This window comes from Aethalodelphis obliquidens, unplaced genomic scaffold, assembly GCF_003676395.1.
Source record: "Aethalodelphis obliquidens isolate GAN/ISIS:26980383/991018 unplaced genomic scaffold, ASM367639v1 scaffold9, whole genome shotgun sequence".
NCBI lineage: Eukaryota > Metazoa > Chordata > Mammalia > Artiodactyla > Delphinidae > Aethalodelphis > Aethalodelphis obliquidens.
Window position 1 is genome coordinate 47750612 of NW_020837953.1, and position 18236 is coordinate 47768847.

At 46.8% G+C, this 18236-nt stretch overlaps 1 protein-coding gene across 6 annotated transcripts in view; it reads right to left on the reverse strand.

The window, feature by feature from the left end:
• The window catches only part of CAMTA1 (calmodulin binding transcription activator 1), an 894875-nt gene that overhangs the window by 585368 nt on the left and 291271 nt on the right, over positions 1-18236 (reverse strand). For all 6 annotated transcript variants that reach the window (XM_027110324.1, XM_027110321.1, XM_027110323.1 and 3 more), the window contains one exon: positions 10633-10700. In XM_027110324.1, coding sequence (XP_026966125.1) covers positions 10633-10700 — 68 coding nt within the window. The remainder of the gene's footprint in view (positions 1-10632; positions 10701-18236) is intronic.

The window sequence follows — 18236 nt, forward strand, 5'->3', positions numbered from 1 at the left end:
AGTCTTTCCATTTCTTTAATCTTGTATGTATTTGAGATGAAGGACGGTCACTAAAGTTACTATGATAACCACTTCGTGACGTATGTAGTCAACTCATCACGCTGTGCATCTTAAACTCACACAGTGCTGTGTCTCAATTACAGCTCAATAAAACTGGAAGAAAAAAGGAAAATAATGACTGAAGTGGCAAAGGATGTGTTGCGTGTGCACATGTGTGTATGTGTGTGGGCTGTTGTGTATTCGTATACGTTGTGCACTTATGTATACGTGTATAAGTGTGCATGTGTATATTGTGTATTTCTGAATGTATATGAGTGTTGTGTGCACACATGTATACACTGCTTACATGTGTGTTATGTTGTATATTATGTGTCCGTGCATGTCTGTGCATGTGTGTGTCTATTTGTGTGCATGTGTGTGTTAGTATGTGTGCGTGTACTTCTGTGTATGTGTGTATCTGTGCACATGGGTGTATTATGCATTTGTACATGTGTGTATGTATATAAACACACACGATACAAAGCAAACGCTTGTGTGGAAAGTGGGATATGAGGTAGAGTTGGAGAACCAGGAGAGATTTTCTTCCTTTGTTTTTGGCTTCTTTTGAATTTTTTTAAAGCCCCGTAATAAAAGACTAGAAAATCTAAGAATAGCAAAGATAATACTACCTCCTGGCCAGACTGCGAACAGTGGGAGAATCTCCAGCCCAGAATACCCAGCTGATTTGAGAATTACTCATTACACGGAAGATGACGAATTGCAGAAAGTGGTCCGTTCCGAGAACACACCTTCCAACCTTGCGACACCCCCAAGCACACCATCGGCCCCCTCTCTGCACAGCCAACATCGATTTATTAGATCAGAATTGATCCGGAGGAAATACCACAGATACCAATCTGGACAAATTACAGAGATACCAGACAATCCTAATTTTCCAAATTCAGGAAAGGGGAGTGAAGATGCTAAGAATAAACTGGTCGGCAGCAGAAGGAAAATGAGATTACGGTTGATGGACTCCGACAGGGTAGGTGAACACCCATCCATTTGTGCGAGCACAATGCCAGTGTGTTTCATTCTCAGAAAGTCTTTACTGTCAGGTGTCCTGCTTAGAGGTGCTGGCAGGTGTCCCCTGGGTGAGCAGTCTCCAGGCAGAGTGCCCTGCACCCCAACTTGCATCACAGGTGCCCTGATGAGAAGCACCCTGCCCGGAGACTTGGACAATCACGGAAGACACCTTCATAGCCAAGCAGAGACAAAGGCATCAAGGTGCCATTGTCAGGTGACTCGCATGGCATACTGACTGGCCCTGGCCACACCCAGGACCCCCAAAATCCTGCCCAGAAGAGGTCACACCCCTTATGCCCACACCAGGAGAGGCTCTGAGCCGGGGGGGGGGGGCTGCATTAAAGAGGGTGTGGTATCACTGGAGCTGCTGGCCTTTGGGCCCACCTCCCTGCACCCAAGAAGCCTGCACGTCTCAGCCGCAGGGTTTCCTGGGCCCTAAGCAGCTGTGCATTTCGAAACTTCAAAACTGCATTGTGAGGCATTTCTTTCTGCAGACTAAAAAGGAGAGAAAGAGAAAAAAGCAAGACAGTGAAAGAGCAAGTAAGACTGAGAGTGAGCCTAAGAAGAGGAGAGAGGAAGAGAAAACAGGGGAGCAGGTCCCAGGCAGAAGGGCTGGGCAGTGGCCAGCAAGCACCACCCTCAAGGGACAGGGTCCCTTGACGTGAAGGACCGAGCATCGTGTCTCCGATCTAATGACAGTAGAGGGGTGATCACGGGTATAAACCCACAAGGACAGAGCAAAGGGGAACGGAGACAGGAGGGGGTCAAGGGTGTCAACACATTCTAGAGAGATGGACGGCAGATGCAGCGTTGGTAACCGACTCGGCAGAACAGAAGCAGCAAAAACCCACATGCCCTCGAGGGGGCACCAGGATAAACAAGCCAATTCGCCTGCAGAGCCCCAGAAACACCCATGGACTGGAAGGATCAGGTGCCAGAGAAGCAGAGACTCGGATAGGGTGAGAGGGAGGGAGGGATGGAGAGGCTGCAGACCTGTGCAGGGAACAGTCAGACCCTCCCAGGGCCCTACACACCCCACCCGGTCTCTGCCCCCACTGGAGACATGTTTCTTCTTGCAGAAAGGGACCCCGAAAGACCCCAAACTTGGAGACAGCAGAGGAGAGGCAGGAAACACGGATGTAAACCAGGAGAATTCGTTAATTGATGGTGAAATTTCAAGTCCCCTCCCTGCCTGCTTCCCAGACCACTAGCCTCCAAGCCCAAACCACCAGGCAGCGCACTGACAGATCCTTCTCCGGAGAACCCCGAGTGGTATCTCCAGACGTCGGTATCTGGAGATGCAGACTTTCAGGATCCCCACCCATGGAAGCTGGCTACCCCCATTGACGAGCCCTCTTCCCAGATACGGGAAGCAGAGGAGATGGCAGAGTGAGAGAACAGATCCTCCTCTAGCACACAGGGAAGTCAGAAGATAACATCTAAAACTGACAAATCAAGAGACAGCAGAATAAGCACATTGAAAAGTCGGGAGGTAAATCAGAACTAAAAGAATTGGCAGTGGTCACTCCTGGGAGATGGGACTGAGCTGTAGGGCAGAGCGCTGCTGTTCCTTCTTACAAGACTTTTAGGACCATCTGCCTGATTAAACTACGTGCATGGATATTGTTGATAAAAATAAAGAGGGTAAAAGAAAGTGGAGGTTGGAGGCAGAAGCTGACAGCTGCCTAAACCGGCGAGATACGAGACACAAACACACCCTCTCCCCTCTGTTGGCTCCCTCCCAGGAAAGAGGCCCTAGACTTGCACTCCTGGCTCCAGGAAGTGGGAAGGGAGGTGATGAGAGCTGGCACGATAGCAGAGGACACACAAAGCCCGTGAGTGTGACATGCCCCCGCACCCACCCGCACAAAGGGTGGCCACTTAAGGCTGTGTAGCTGGAAACCTGAAGCCAGCCCGGGTCTGCTCCCAGGGGCACCAAGGACCAGGGTTCTGGGCAGCCAGTGCCCCCGCCTTGGCCCCCTTCCTGGGCACCGGGGGGAATCGGCGGCCTCCACCGTCTCCTCCCACTTTGACATTCTGCATTCTGTGATTCTGGAAGATGCACTGGAATCTGGGGCAGACCCACTTTGATATGGAGCTTGGGGATTTCCCCACCACCATCGAGACACCAGACACTTCCTCAGGATCCAGGTCACCGCTCATTCCCCGCCTCATCCAGAAATGCATCCAAACTACAGGACCCCCAAGGCACATGCCTTCCGGGGGGCCCAGGGCAGCTGGGGCTCCTCATGAGTCCTGAGCCAGCGGCCGCCACCCGCTGCTACTTTTGCTCTTTGGTTAATGATAACAGTTTGGACTTCGTCAAGAATTTGCTCAATGCGGTAGGCACTGCGGAATGGATGTAACATGACACATCGTTATATTAATTTGATAGCAGGTTCCCCAATTCACAGAATGCAGAGGTCACCGCATTGAAATCATTGCCAGCCTAGTTTATTTCTTCTTTTGCAGTTCCGAAGGACAGAGTCCCTGAAATGATCTAGGTATAAAGCTGCCCTCCCCAACTGTCCACCAATAGCACCCGCCACAAACACACACACGCACACACACGCGCGCGCACACACACACGCACACGCACACACGCACAGGACCAATCCTCAGCTCCCGGCTCTGCCTGGCTGGACACAGCTACAGAGGCAGTCGTGGGAATCTTTTTCTTTTAATTGTTGTAAAATATATATAACATAAAATTTCCCGTTTTTAAGTGTACTGTTCACTGGCATTAAGTACACTCGCGTTGTTGTGCAGCCTTCACCACCACCCATCCTCAAAACTTTTTCATCATCCCAAACTGAAACTCTGTCTCATCAAACCCTAACTCCCCACCCCTCCCCCAGCCCCTGGCCCCCACCATTCCACTCTGCGCCTCCACGAATCTGACTGCTTTCAGCACCTCACATAAACGGGATCATCCAGTACTCACCCTCCTGTGGCTAGTTCATTTCACTGAGCATCACGTCCTCACAGCTCATCCATGTTGTAGCACGTATCATGACTTCCCTGGTGGCACAGTGGTTAAGAATCTGCCTGCCAGTGCAGGGGACACAGGTTCGAGCCCTGGTCCGGGAAGATCCCACATGCCGCGGAGCAACTAAGTCCCTGCGCCACAACTACTGAGCCTGCGTTCTAGAGCCCGTAAGCCACAACTACTGAGCCTGTGCTCTAGAGCCCGTGAGCCACAACTACTGAAGCCCGCACACCTGGAGTCCATGCTCTGCAACAAGAGAAGCCACCGCAATGAGAAGCCCACGCACCGCAACAAAGAGTAGCCCCCGCTCGCCGCAACTAGAGAAAGCCCGCGCACAGCCATGAAGACCCAATGCAGCCAAAGAAATAAAAATAAACTTTAAAAAAATTATCTTAAAAATTCCTTTTTAGTTCTGGGAATTTTTTAATCCTCCAGATGAGATCTCCACATGATTTGTGCAATTCTATTCTGCTCACTCCCCAGGAATAGGGGCTTCCTTAGAAAAGTCCTGTAACTGCCCCAAGGAGCAGAAGACCTGGCAGTGAGAGGTGACTCTAGTGTGCCACTTACAGAGGTCCTGGCCAAAGCAGCCCCACCTGCACAGGGACCCACGTGGGGCCTGATGAGGCTGGCTTCCTGGGTGGAGCGCTCTGCCCACGCCGGCGCCACCGCCTGGCCCCTCTCCGCTGGTCTGCGCAGGTGCGAGTCTGCCGCTCAACCGCGAGCCCGCACACTGCCGCGCACCCTCAAAGCTCCTGCTTCTCTGCGTGCAAGCCCTTCAGAGACAACAGGGAAGGCGCGGCCCTGCCCCTGGGGAGCTCGCTGTCCCCGTGAGGAGGTAAGACTTCCACGCTTATGATCACTAAATTGTCAAAAACTGATGACAAAGAACGCGGGCTGCAGAAGCTGACAGAGAAGAGGGCTCCCTGTGAGTTGGCGTGTTTGGGGGACCTCCCGGGAAGACGTCAGATCCGAGGGGCGGGCAGATTGGGTTGGACGTGGGGCATTTGAGGGGAGGTCAGTGGCCTCTGAAGAGCAGGAAGCAGGCCCCTAACTGTAATGGGTACTTTGCTGTGGGGAGTCGAAGAAAAGGATTGAGAAAGGGAGGTTGAGGCAGAATAAGGGCCTTGAACACAACACTGGCTTCATCTCATAGGAAGTTGCTAAGGTTTTCAAGGGGAACAGCAATGTAACACAAGGAGCGTTTCAGGGAAACCAGCGGGAGGAAAGGAGTCCAGCCTGGAGAGGCGAGTGTCCAGAGCTGTTTCATAACCCAAGCATGATGCAGGTGGCAAGGGCTGAACCTGGGGGACACAGGAAAGTAAGGATGTGAATTACAGTTTGCAACTGGCAGAACTGGTGACTAATTCTATTCAGGGGATGAAAGAGAAAGAGGGGCCGTGAAGGAGGACAAGGTGTGAGCTTTGGACCCTTTAAGATGAGGTTCTGACAACAAGGGAAATCAGAGAACGGAAACAGAGCAGAAGTGAGGGCTGGAGGGAGAGGAAAGATGATGAGTTTGAGATAATAACATGACATCCAGGCGGCCCAGGAGAGAGGTTCAGACTTGGGGGAATGTCCACAGAGAGTTAATAGTCAAACCCTGGAGTTCTTGGAGTCCTGGGAGGGAGAACTTTGGAGGAAAGGGCAGAAGACCCAAGACATGTTCCTACCACTGGGGTGGGAAAGGTCCAGGGTGGAAGAAGCAGTGGACCTACAGGGTCCTGAGAGCCGGGAGAGCGAGCGTGGGTCTCTCGCCGAGTCCCTTGGGTCTTCTTGAAACTCAGGTCTCACTTTCCTTCTCCTTTCCTTCCAGAACCCTCCCTCTATTGGCTGTTTTACTGCTTATTGACCAAGAAGCATTTAGTGTTCATTATAGGAAAATTCTATTATTAGACCTTTAGTGTTTCAGCGTTAAGATGTCATCTATTTAAATCTAATTAATTAATTAGATAATGAATAACATTTTCCAGCCTCCTTCTAACCGATACACACAGGATTCCTGGGAAGGAAATGTTTTCGATTCCATTTTGAGCTTTGCGTGTCCCCGGCTTCCAAGGAAGTTTGCATGTTTCCCAGGGGAGGAGAAATAAATTATTGGGATTGCTAAGTTTCGCAGCCCGCCTGCCTGTGCTCTGCTGGGCTCTGCTCTCCACCCTGGGGGGAAGTGTGTGCTTCTCCACACTGCCTGCAACTCCGGGCTAAATCCATCTCCAGAGGCCAGCACAGGAACCCACAGCCAAGCTCACCAGCAAAGGGAGGCTGGGTCTCCCGGGCGGTTCAGAATTCGTGGAGATGGGAGGTGGGAAAGAATAGTGGAACAATTTGCGGGGCCACCTTCAAATCCCACACCAGCAGAGGGTTAGCATCAAAGCTAAGTTTGTGGGCTTTGCAATAAGATAATCCTGGGTTCAAGTTCCAGTTCCAACATTCACTGTGCAACCTTGGACAGATAATACACCCTCTCTCCATCTCATCACCTGGCAGAGGTGTTGAAAGGACTTACAAGCCCACAGAAGTACCCCAGAGCACAGTACAAGGGCAATCTATACAAGACAAAAAGAGAGTCAGCCCAGGTCTCTCCCTTCAAACCCTGACTCACTCTCTCATTCATTTCACAAATATTCACGGAGCACCCACCGTGTGTCCAGCAGCGCTGCAGGCGTTGGGGAGGCCCCTTGAACGAGCCAGACTGAAAGCCCCTCTCCTTGTGGTACTTTTACTTTGGGGGAGAGGAGGTCAGATAATGAATAAGTGAATTAAACAAATAAATAGGGGAACTGCACAGTGTGTCAGACGGCGGTAAGTACACTAGAGAAACAGAAAACAGGGAAAGAGGAAAGGGATTCTGCCTGGATGGCAGGGGTGCGATTCTAAATTGTGGGCTCAGGGAGGGCCTCACAGAGAAAGTGACAAAGAATCAAGGCCAGAAGGAGGAGCTGGAAGAACGTACAAGACGGAGGGTGGAAGCTCTTGATTCCAAGATTCTAAATCCAGCTGGTGGGGTGGGGAGTGTGGAGTCCCCTGGGGTCTCCCTGCGGCATTACTGTAGTGCTGGGCACAGAGCAAGTGCCAAATAAAGACGTCTTGAAGGGTGATTTCTCAAGGTGCCATTTCCAGAAGATCCCAGTTGCTGATAATACAATACGGGCTGTTTCAACAATCTGCATTCAGCCCTGTCATAGCGCCACTGCTGCCCCCGGGACCCCAACCCTGGGAGCCTCCTTGTAGCACACTTCATTATTAAACAGGTGAGTGGGACTCCCAGGACCTTCTCTGTAATTAGGGCAGGATCGAGCAAGGGCTCTATTTATAACCCCCAGCCATCAGCAAGCCACGGAGACAAGGAGTGGGTCCCTCTGCAGCTCCTATACCAACATCTATATGTGAGCTGAATACAACAATTAATTTAATAGGGATTCCTCCACACAAACAATGTATCATTTTATTAGGAAACTCTATAAATGTCAGTGGTGCAATTCATTTTTATTAATTTTCTAAAATGAAATTAGCAGCGGCAGCAAAGAGAAGTTGTATCACCTCCTCGTTCAACAGAGTTTTGGTGTCATTAATTCCTTAATACCAGGAGGCCGGTTTGCAAGAGCTCAGCAGTTCACTGCGTCAATTAATTTCAATACAAGAGAAGGCGGGGTGGGGAGATCCAAACTCAACTCAACAACTACTTTAAGAAGATTCTTGAACAATCACAGCAACTTTTCCCCCTCCTGGGACAAGACGCTTTCAAGTGTAAACACGGATTGGATATTATAAGACTAATAGGAAACGTTCTGTCTTCACCCTCTGCCCTTAGGAAAGAAATTCATCCTTCCAAAGCCTGGAGAGATTGTGGAACGTGCGTCCTAAAATCAAAGCCTCCAGGAGGCCTGGGGACAGCCCCTTGCAGACAAGAGGGACGATGACACCCCCGTGCTTGGACATGGACCCTCACAGCATGCAAAGAAAGATCACAAATACTATCTCATTCAGTCCTCATCGTGACAGAATCAGTGAGGACAGAATCAACATTGACCCCTGTTTCATGCGTGAAGAAGAAAAAGTAGACCTTTGAAAGGGGATGAAATGACTTTCTTAAAGTCACAAAGCTACTGAGTGACAGGGCCAAGGCTCAAACCCAGATTTGTCAATATCGAAACCCACACTCCCTCTCTGCTGCCGGGGCACCCCTTGTGCCTCGGGATGGGAAGGCTCTCAGCTCTATTTATACTCCCAGAAGTCAAGTGAGTCAGGCATGACCGTGAGTGACATTCGCTTCTCCGTGGAAACCCAAGTTCAGACTGAAACGTGAGGCAGAATCCCCGCCTTGTTGTGCAGGCAGAGGGCAGCTGAAACAGGACATGTGTCTGCATATCTGAAATCAGACGTCTGGCCCGGGACACGTTCCAGAAACTCTCACTCTCTGGCTAAAGAGAAGCTCTTTCCTTCCGCTTAGATTCAGGGAGTGTTTTGCTGAGGAGTGAAGGGAGTGTGGAGCGGCTGGAGGCTGCTCGAAATGAGAACCGCTGTGGGGAGCCAGGAAATGGTGCTGAAGCAGGGATCAGACAGGCTCTCTTCCGTCCAGAGAAGCTAGGGCAGCAGTTCTCAAAGTGAGGTCCCAGGCCAGCTGCACCCCATCACCTGGAACCTGTTAGAAATAACAGGTGCTCAGGTCCCACACCAGACATACTGAATCAGAAACTGGGGGTGGGGTGCAGCACGTTACTTTAACAAGCCCTTCAGCTGATTCTGATGCCTGCTCAAGTTTGGGAACCACTGCCCTGGAAGAAGATGTCCCCAGAAGGAAGGAGAGATGAGTGTGCCAGGCTTTCCATGGTACAGGACACGGCTGTGCTCACCAAAGAGTAGACTGCATCACCATTCTTTCTCCCTGCCCCTACTCCGACCCCACTGTAGCAAAGAATGTCCTTCTTGGCCTCATTCTTATTGGGCTCAGCTACGGGAATTACTTTGGCTAATGGATTTGTGAGCAGGTGTGACATATGATGCCACATCCAGCATCATATCCAGGGGTTTTCACTGTGCCTGCCTTGGATTGCCTTGGGCTTTTAAGCCTCTGCCATCCCCCATGAGAACCAGATGTCCCAGACAGGGAAGGGATGGGGGCAGGGAGGCTTCCTCAGCCTAGTTTCTACAACAGAAAGACACATCTCCAGTGGTCCTGAAGTCAACCCAAAGCCACAGCCACCCCACAGACCCATGAGCAGGAAATAAAAATGTATTGTTATAAGTCACTTAGTTTGGAGATTGTTTCTTACAAGGCATTATCACATCAAAAGCTGACTGATACAAACCATTTGATTTTATAGCAAAGGAAATCACAGCCTCAGAAGGCTGAGGAGTTGAAGACATCCTACAGAGGGGTTCAGGCTGAAAGGTAAAAGACTGAGTCAACCTCTACCCTCACCTGGAGGATGCAGGTCTCAGGAACTAATCCTCCTTTCCTCAGTATCCTCTGACCTCCTTCAAAATAGAAAATTCTGTCCTCATCTAATGGATGCTAACCAGTAAAAACCTAAGCCTCACGAAGAAATATGTTAAAGAATCTCCTAGGCTGAGGAAACATCTCTCCTCCATGGCTCATAAAGGATGAACAGGTCAAGCTGATGGCCAAGTGGGCAGAGGACACACCCCCAACCCTTTCCCTGGTCTCCCAGTTAACAAATTTGGAGAATTTGGTGCTTCTGGACAAAGGGAACAGACTGGGCTTTCTGCCTCTCAAATTCAAACCCACAGAGCAGTTATCCTGTAAGCCGCACTCCAGCTAACACCACTCAGGCTGTTAAACACCTGGCCCCGTCACCGCTGATAGAAAAACTGTGGCAATTGGAAGAGAGTGGCCGGGTATTTCCGAAGCTCTAGAACGGAACATTCTAAAAATGAAAACATGAGAGCTAGGGCGGAAAGAAGAGGCTGCCTTTAAAAATCAGCCCTAAATCCCAATGTCTCCATTCTTCACAAAAGAATATCACTTGCACTGACAGAATTCAAGTCAGCTGAATCTTCACCAATTCCCTCTATTCCCAAGTGGTGAGACTAGTGCAGTGTCCATGGCAGTTGACAGGTTCACGGACATTGACTAAATAATAAACTGCAAACTTAGCCGTGAATTCTGATTTGGGAGACCTTAACACCATCAAGAAAAACTTGACTTTCAGTTTGTAAAACGTATTGAGATGAAAGTGGACAGGTGAGGTAGTTTCCCTTTTAGAAAGTAAGTTTCTAGAGAACACGGGTGTCAGATGGGCACTTTCCCAAAAGCAACTTCCCCTGATGGTCCTGCCCGCCAGACCTTTTCCAAGCACCCGGCTGAAGGATCCAGCGTCAAGCCAGCAGCTTAAAATTTCCAACTTGCATGACAGCAGCTGCCCTGTTTTTAATCCATCCGATTGCAGTCACTACCACCATCTTAGGCTGATGACTGAGACCTCAGTGTCACAAGCTCTCAGGCAGAACATGGCCTTTTGAACTTGCCCATGAATTGACTGGCCAAATCAGGTAATCAATGAACATCAATCCATTTACTGTACATATTTGAAAAACTGTGAGATCTGGGACATTACCTTGTCTTAGGGGATGTGGTTAGCCATTCTTCGTGTTTCTCAAATGTTATTAAATAAGCTGCAATTTCCTGAAACAGAAGAATAAAAAGATAATAACAACAATTAGCTCACATTGGATCCTGAGACGTAAGAAAGTTTTTTGCTGTTTCCCAGCCGCTGTCCTCTTTTGTGAGGCCGGAACCCCATCTCCAGTGGAGAAACACTCGACTTGGACTGTGTTTCTATTTTGACTTTTTTAAGACCTTTCCATTCAACCTGCCAAACTATAATAATCAAAGCACTGGGTTTCTGAGTCAGTGGCAAGGACAAAGATATTTCTCTGTAGGAGGAAAACATCAGACACCATTTCAGCTTCTAAATGTCATTAATTTGAAGGAGGGGAAAAACACATGCCAACAACAGGTCTCCACTCATGCAAGGTCAGAACTGGAACATTTAGTTGGTCTCCTTCGGAAGCTGGAGTAACCTTTCATCACTGTCACAAGAAATGTTGCCTTCCCTCAGCATGAGCCCCAAGCCCCGAGCCAAATCACACAAAGATTAAAAAGAAAAGAAAAGAAAAAGCCATATTACAGAGACAGAGACAGAGAGACAGAAAGAGAGAGAGAGAGAGAGTGAACCTTTCCCGCTACTGATAACGTATTGAGGAGTGCTTCAGAACGAAGAGCAATGTCTGCAGAGTTTAAGGCAAAGATGGAAGAAATGTGGGCACCTGGAGGTAAATTAAATATTTATAAACACAACAACATCACTGCAGATAGAATTACTGATTTATTAACAATTTCCATAAAAAGCCAGTGGGTGACATCCACATAAGTCATTGCTCGGGCTCTGAGGCATGATGTGGGCCATTACTTCCAGCTCCAAATGAACCTGCTAACGTGAAAATGGCAGGGACTGTAAGTTAGATTAAGGTTGGACTAGTACACAGTTCCCTTGATCTTGGTGATGATACAGTACGGAGCTGCCGCCCTTGACAACCAGAAAAATGTGGAGAACGGGCCTCCCTTCTCAACTTCCTGTGCAGCTGGGGTTCGTGGAGGGCTCCTCGTGATAGAGCAGCCTGGCCACCTAGAGACCTGTAGCCTCCCTCTGCAGTTAGCCTCTTCTGGGCTTGGACATTAGGGAGTGGACACCCATGACCACAGAGACGCTAAACTTGGCCTTGAAGAAAAAGAAGACACATCACCAAAACCAGGGAAGCGGAGCAGCTCAAGGTAGAAAAAACCACCCATGCCACACGGTATGAAGGTCACCGGCCTGGGGGGCGTGGGCAGTCAGGGCCTCACATCATTGTGGAAACCAGCCACGACCACGAGCTAGCCAATGACTAATCACCAGAGCCCGAGCCACCTCAGTCCAGAAGACTGGACCTTTCACCAAGAAGCTGGGAAGCAGAAACCTATGACACAAACAGAGCTGCCTTGTTGTACAGATTTTTACTGTTGACTCTGCAACCAAAGAAGCTGATCAACCAGCACATTGTTCCCTCTCGTCCCTGAGAGAGAACATATTCTCTTTCCCCTCCTTAGAAGATGTCTTCCCTACGGTGTCACCATAGATAGGTGTCACCTCCCCTGGCTGGCCCTCCTAACTCTTCATGACAGGATGGGCTGCCCATCCTCTGTGCTCCCATGGCACCCAGCGCCTTCCCCCAGTGTGCAGGATTTATCACTCTGCATCCTAAGGGCTTGTTTACTTGGAGAGCATCCCCCCACTGGGCCAGGTACTCCTCAAGGGCAAGGAATATGTCATCACTGATGTACCCCTGAGACCTCACAATGCCCTGATAAGTGCTTGTTAGACAGATGGATGGATGAGTGGGTGGGTGGGTGGGTGCATGGGGGGAGGGAGGGAGGAAGAGTGGGCATTAGAGAAATAAAATCGCATCTATGAATGCCTGTGTGTGTGTCCTGAGTATGCTGCGTGTTTGTACATGTTTATTACTTAAGATAGTTGAAGCAAGTGCAAAAGCAGCAAAACCCAGCAGCTCCTAGATAAACATTTACTGGTGATTTAATTAACTCTAAGTCACTGTGGGAAGGTGATACAGTATCACAGTTAAGAGCACATGCTTTAGAAGCAAACAGACCTGGCTTGGGGCGCTGGCTCTGCCACTTATGCACTCTCTGATCTTGAGAACATCGCTTAACCTGTCTAGACCTCAGTTTCCTATGAAACTGAGATAATACCACCTCATGGGTAATTATAAGGAGTGAAAATTCTTAATACCCTGACTGGCGTATAGCTATGCCCCACCATCATCACTATCATGATTATGATTAGAAGGTCTACGAGTTGCAAGCTGGCTCCACAGAGGCCCCGAGGAGGCAGCAGGTACCAAATGGTCCAGCTCAGAATCTTCCAGCGCTGCTGGACTTACCTTCATCGATCCCACCCTCCACCCCCTTCCACCCCCATCCACCCCCTATTCCCACAGTGAATGGTATCATCACAGTGACTCTTCAGAGTTAGTTGGAGTCAATCCTTCCCTTTATCTACTGGTGCCCATTGGGTTGCACAAAGCATTCATTCATTCACCTCAGAGACCTAACTAACATTTTGCATCTCAAGAGAATAGTAAACAGGACATGCTGAGCATCTTCTTCAAAATAAACATTTGTAACCGTATTGTCACGGAATGTAGTTATTTTGTAAAGAATTATAGGATTGACGTTTTTCTAATACTTTCAGAAAAGGAGTTCAGAATTTATACAATAATAAACACCAGGTCTTGAAACAATTCTGCATATTATAAACTATTCAAGTGTGTAGCTTTCAATCTACAATAATAAGTTTCCCAGAAACTAAATAGGCATGAGCTGGTAATGAAAGGTATGTATGAGCATGGGTTAGCATGTGTGACAGTCATTAATGAAACTGAACAATTGAATGACCTTGACAGCAGGCAGTGGCTAGAGTCAGGAAGTGCCACTTCCTAGGTGCATCAGCCCATCTACCTGAATTTCAGGAGCCTTGATATCTGGGGGAATAGTCTATGCCAACTGGAACCCCTGGGATCCATGCCCTTGCCCAGGATCATGCTGAGAGCTAAGTGACCCCTAATGGCCCAGAAGGATGGAGGCACAGGGCACCCCAGACACCTCTAGATTCATCACAGTGTCCCAAAGACCCAGACTCCCAAAGAAGGCCTTTATAAACATCCCTCAGGCAACAGTCACCCTAACCTGGCAGGGCCCCCCTCTACTGCTACTGTCGTGCAAAGAGAAAAACTCCCTGGACTACTTATTGCAATCAATGTTTACTCTACAAATGTTTATTGAGCACCTACTATGACCAGTCAGAGAATAAGACCACATGAAGCCTGAGAGGGCAGACAGCAGAAGCAAGAAGAAATACAATTCTGCAGCCTGTGGAACAAAGCCACATTCACAGAAAGATAGACAAAAGGAAAAGGAAGAGGACTATGTACTATGAAGGAAGAAGATAAAAACCCAGAAAAACAACTAAATGAAGTGGAGATAGGCAACCTTCCAGAAAAAGAATTCAGAATAATTATAGTGAGGATGATCCAAGACCTCGGAAAAAGAATGGAGGAAAAGATCAAGAAGATGCAAGAAATGCTTAACAAAGACCTAGAAGAATTAAAGAACAAACAAACAGAGATGAACAATACAATAACTGAAAAGAAAACTACCCTAGAAGGAATCAATAGCAGAAGAACGGATAAGTGACCTGGAAGACAGAATGGTGCAATTCACTGCTGCAGAACAGAATAAAGAAAAAGGAATGAAAAGAAATGAAGGCAGCCTAAGAGACCTCTGGGACAACATTAAATGCACCAACATTCACGTTATAGGGGTCCCAGAAGGAGAAGAGAGAGAGAAAGGACCCGGGAAAATATTTGAAGAGATTATAGTTGAAAACTTCCCTAACATGGGAAAGGAAATAGCCACCCAAGTCCAGGAAGCGCAGAGAGTCCCAGGCAGGATAAACCCAAAGAGAAACATGCTGAGACACATAGTAACCAAATTGACAAAAATTAAAGGCAAAGAAAATTTAGTAAAAGCAACAAGGGAAAAATGACAAATAACATACAAGGGAACTCCCATAAGGTTAACAGCTGATTTCACAGCAGAAACTCTACAAGCCAGAAGGGAGTGGCACGATATATTTAAAGCAATGAAAGGGAAGAACCTACAACCAAGATTACTCTACCCAGCAAGGATCTCATTCAGATTCGATGGAGAAATGAAAAGCTTTACAGACAAGCAAAAGCTAAGAGAATTCAGCACCACCAAACCAGCTCTACAACAAATGCTAAAGGAATTGCTCTAAGTGGGAAACACAAGAGAAGAAAAGGACCTACAAAAACAAACCCAATGGTAATAGGAACATACATATCAATAATCACCTTAAGTGTGAATGGATTAAATGCTCCAACCAAAAGACAGATGTTCGCTGACTGGATACAAAAACAAGACCCATCTATACGCTGTCTATAAGAAACCCACTTCAGACCTAGGGACACATACAGACTGAAAGTGAGGGGATGGAAAAAGATATTCCATGCAAATGGAAATCAAAAGAAAGTTGGAGTAGCAATACTCATAACAGATAAAATAGACTTTAAAATAAAGAATGTTACAAGAGACAAGGAAGAACACTACATAATGATCAAGGAATCAATCCACAAAAAAAATATAACAATTATAAATATACCTAAAGACGTAAATGTAAGGCCAGACACTATAAAACTCTTAGAGGAAAACATAGGCATAATACTCTATGACATAAATCACAGCAAGATCCTTTTTGACCCTCCTAGAGAAATGGAAATAAAAACAAAAATAAACAAATGGGACCTAATGAAACTTAAAATCTTTTGCACAGCAAAGGAAACCATAAACAAGATGAAAAGAAAACCCTCAGAATGGGATAAAATATTTGCAAATGAAGCAACTGACAAAGGGTTAATCTCCAAAATATACAAGCAGCTCATGCAGTTCCATAACAAAAAACAAACAACCCAATCCAAAAATGGGCAGAAGACCTAAACAGACATTTCTCCAAAGAAGATATACAGATCGCCAACAAACACATGAAAGGATGCTCAATACCACTAATCATCAGAGAAATGCAAATCAAAACTACAATGAGGTATCCCTCACACCAGTCAGAATGGTCATCATCAAAAAAATCTACAAACAATAAATGGTGGAGAGGGTGTGGAGAAAAGGGAACACTCTTGCACTGCTGCTGGGAATGTAAATTGATACAGCCACTATGAAGAACAGTTTGGAGGTGCCTTAAAAAACTAAAAATAGAACCACCATATGACCCAGCAGCATCCCACTACTGGGCATATACCCTGAGAAAACCATAATTCAAAAAGAGTTATGTACCACAATGTTCATTGCAGCTCTATTTACAATAGCCAGGACATGGAAGCAACCTAAGTGTCCATCGACAGATGAATGGATAAAGAAGATGTGGTACATATATACAGTAGAATATTACTCAGTCATAAAAAGAAATGAAACTGAGTTATTTATAGTGAGGTGGATGGACATAGAGTCTGTCATACAGAGTGAAGTTAGTCAGAAAGAGAAAAACAAATAACATTTGCTAACACATATATATGGAATCTAAAAAAATAAAAAAAGGTTCTGGAGAACCTGGGGCAGGACAGGAATAAAGACGCAGACATAGAGAATGGACTTGAGGACACGGGGAGGGGGAAGGGTAAGCTGGGACGAAGTGAGAGAGTGGCATGGACATATATACACTACCAAATGTAAAATAGCTAGTGGGAAGCAGCCGCATAGCACAGGGAGATCAGCTCAGTGCTTTGTGACCACCTAGAGGGGTGGGATAGGGAGGGTGGGAGGGAGATGCAAGAGGGAGGGGATATGGGGATATATGTATATGTACAGCTGATTCACTTTGTTACAGCAGAAACTAACACAACATTGTAAAGCAACCATACTCCAATAAAGTTGTTAAAAAAATTATAAATATATATGCACCCCCAACATCAGAGCACCTCAGTACATAAGGAAAATGCTAACAGCTATAAAAGAGGAAATGGGCAGTAACACAATAATAGTGGAGGACTTTAACACCTCACTTACACCAATGAACAGACCATCCAGACAGAAAATTAATAAGGAAACACAAGCTTTAAATGACACTTATAGGACATTCCATCAGAAAACAGCAAATTACACTTTATTCTCAAGTGCACATGGAACATTCTCCAGGATAGATCACATCTTGGGTCACAGATCAAGCCTCGGTAAATTTAAGAAAACTGAAATCATATCAAGCATCTTTTCCGACCAAAACACTATGACATTAGAAATAAATTACAGGGGAAAAACCATAAAAAAACATAAACACGTGGAGGCTAAACAATACATTACTAAATAACCAAGAGATCACTGAAGAAATCAAGGAGGAAATCAAAAAATATAGAGAGACAAATGACAACAAAAACACAATGATCCAAAACCTATGGGATGCAGGGACTTCCGTGGTGGTGCAGCGGTTAAGAATCCACCTGCCAATGCAGGGGACACGGGTTCAAGCCCTGGTCCAGGAAGATCCTACATGCCGCAGAGCAGCTGAGTCCATGCGCCCCAATTACTGAGCCTGTGCTCTAGAGCCCACGAGCCACAACTACTGAGCCCGAGTGCCACAACTACCGAAGTTTGCATGCCTAGAGCCCCTGATCTGCAATAAGAGAAGCCACTGCAATTAGAAGCCCGGGCACCACAACAAAGAGTAGCCCCCGCTCACCACAACTTGAGAAAGACCATGCACAGCAACGAAGACCCAACGCAGCCAGAAATAAATAAATAAATTTATTTTTTTTAAATCCTATGGGATGCAACAAAAGCAGTTCTAAGATGGAAGTTTATAACAATACAATCCTACCTCAAGAAACAAGAAAACTCTCAAATAAACAATCTAACCTTACACCTAAAGTAAGTAGAGGAAGAAGAACAAACAAACCCCAAAGTTAGTAGAAGGAAAGAAATCATAAAGATCAGAGCAGAAATAAATGAAATAGAAACAAAGAAAACAATAGCAAAGATCAATAAAACTAAAAGCTGGTTCTTTGAGAACATAAACAAAATTGATAAACCTTTAGACAGATTCATCAAGAAAAAGAGGGAGAGGACTCAAATCAGTAAAATTAGAAATGAAAAAGGAGAAGTTACAAGGGACATTGCAGAAATACAAAGCATCCTAAGAGAATACTACAAGCAACTCTATGCCAATAAAATGGACAACCTGGAAGAAATGGACAAATTCTCAGAAAGGTATAACCTTCAAATACTGAACCAGGAAGAAATAGAAAATATGAACAGACCAATCACAAGAAATGAAATTGAAACTGTGGTTAAAAATGTTCCAACAAGGGGCTTCCCTGGTGGCGCAGTGGTTGAGAGTCCGCCTGCCGATGCAGGGGACATGGGTTCGTGCCCCAGTCCGGGAAGATCCCACATGCCGCAGAGCGACTGGGCCCGTGAGTCATGGCCCCTGAGCCTGCACATCCGGAACCTGTGCTCCACAACGGGAGAGGCCACAACAGTGAGAGGCCCGTGTACTGCCAAAAAAAAAAAAAAAAAAAAAAA